This window comes from Erigeron canadensis, chromosome 8, assembly GCF_010389155.1.
Source record: "Erigeron canadensis isolate Cc75 chromosome 8, C_canadensis_v1, whole genome shotgun sequence".
Classification (NCBI taxonomy): domain Eukaryota; kingdom Viridiplantae; phylum Streptophyta; class Magnoliopsida; order Asterales; family Asteraceae; genus Erigeron; species Erigeron canadensis.
In genome coordinates, this window is record NC_057768.1 from 36,044,879 (window position 1) to 36,046,828 (window position 1,950).

A 1,950-nucleotide genomic window follows, 5' to 3' on the forward strand; every position below is an offset into this window, starting at 1 on the left:
TGACTTTTTTAGTATATAAATAAGTTATCCTCTTGAATCATTAAAAGGATAGCTTATGATTGAGTAACATATATAGCAATAAGTCAATAACAATAAAACCTGCATACTTGAAAATCTTGAATTCAAAACTCTTTTTACAAACAAAAAAAAACAAATATGTGCAATAGCTAACTATAAAACCTTTCGATCATATAATTAATCTAGTATACTAACTAACTATGTATATATTTCATACATGTAGGCCATGTGGACTATGATTTTGATCATTCGGCTATACTCTGAAGAGCAGGTCTCCACGAGCGTTGATTCGATTCAAATCCGTCGTCTCGACCATTGATCAAATGATCCAACACTTGTTGTAATGTCAATCCTTGCATTTCCTTCATGTCCAATATTTTCTCCAACTGTTTTTTCGTTATTTTTATCTTTATCTTTGTCTCGGTAGACGGTCTTTTATAGGAATCTTGATCATTTTTTTGAACTACTTGACATGGTTGGCCCGAAAGTAAGGCATGTTCTGGTGACGCTATTGGAGATCCCCAGTAATCCCCGCCCCATTGTTTGTCGGAATCTTTCCTTACGCAATTTCCCATTTTGATCGATGAACTTTATGATAAATAAATGTAACAAAGCAGATAGTATTTGGGAATTGGAATGGTGGATTGGTGGGTATATGTTATATATAGGCATAAGAAAGATGTATGTATGTAAATGTGCATAGAATAGAACTAGTATTATATGAAGGGGTCAAAGTGATAGGGATTGCCACGTCGGATGGTTAAAGTGTGTCCTACCTGGCAGGTGCAGGATGTTGAGTTGGTTTGACTCTTTCCAACTGCCAAACTCCATGTAGTATGTGTGTATATATATATTTTTGTAAAATTTAAATGAAGTTTATTACTCGATCGTAATTATTACTTAGCTTGTTTTGTTAGACGTAATATTTACTCATACGAGGTTTTAGGTTCAAATGTATAGCTAAATATCTTGTAGATGACATCTATGACAAGGAAAACGGGTTGAAATAATCACAATCATATCCCATTTAGACTGAGTAAATTTGAGCAAAAAAAAACTCTGTCATTCTAAATTGTCAAAACAAAGAGATCAATATTATACATTTATACCAGTGTTTGCCCTTAAAACATAGTGTAGCATTTCTGAATTTATATATCGTTATTGTAATTATATGATATTTTGTTACTTATGAAAGGGGATGTGATGTCACATATCACTAACATGAAAATGAGATGGTAATTTGTATAATGAATATGATCCCGTCATCAAGTATATGAGCAAATTTTCTAAAGAGAGAAACATTGGTAGTTGACAAGAAGATAATTAACTACGAGTAATACACGTTTGAATGTGGAATATTTAAAATTTAACAGAATATACTAGTTTAATAAAATTATTTTATACATCTAAACTGTTGCGAGTATTTTACATTTCTACCCATCCAATGTGGTTGTGGTACTGTGGTAGTGATCGATGAAACAATTGGATGGTGGTTCTTAATTGTGATGAAACTCTAGTCATATATATATCACTTAAAATAAAACAAAGTAACTCTCAATGCCGTCTTTCACAGGTTTTGGGTCCCAGTACCGTCTTCGACAGTGTATGGGGGAGGTTGATATGTAGACAGCCTTACCCCTACCAAAGGTAAAGAGGCTGCTTCCAGGTTCTACCACAGGTAGAAAAGGACCTCCAGCCTTGCTGGGCATGACCCATGACCTCTGTTTTTGTCAATAAATTTTTGTCAATATCAAAATATGAAGGAAAAAAAAAGGAGATATCAAAAAAAAGTTTATGATGAAGCAAAATTTGAACATTCATGAAAAACAATTAATCCAAAAAGAAAAAAAATTTGTGTCTAACAAAAAAATAAAATCCATAATAAAATTTCAATTTATAAGGGGCAAGAGTGTAATCGACTAGTTATATCGG

At 32.7% G+C, this 1,950-nt stretch overlaps 1 protein-coding gene across 1 annotated transcript; it reads right to left on the minus strand.

Moving 5' to 3' along the window:
* Positions 1–263: 263 nt before the first annotated feature.
* On the minus strand, positions 264–593 carry LOC122610728. Its single transcript, XM_043783691.1, has one exon. It carries the CDS (start codon positions 591–593, stop codon positions 264–266), a length of 330 nt encoding a protein of 109 aa, XP_043639626.1.
* Positions 594–1,950: the final 1,357 nt, after the last annotated feature.

What these genes read in the sequence shown, in the direction of transcription:
- LOC122610728 (XM_043783691.1), bottom strand. Translation starts at nt 593, where the DNA reads ATGGGAAATTGCGTAAGGAAAGATTCCGACAAACAATGGGGCGGGGAT.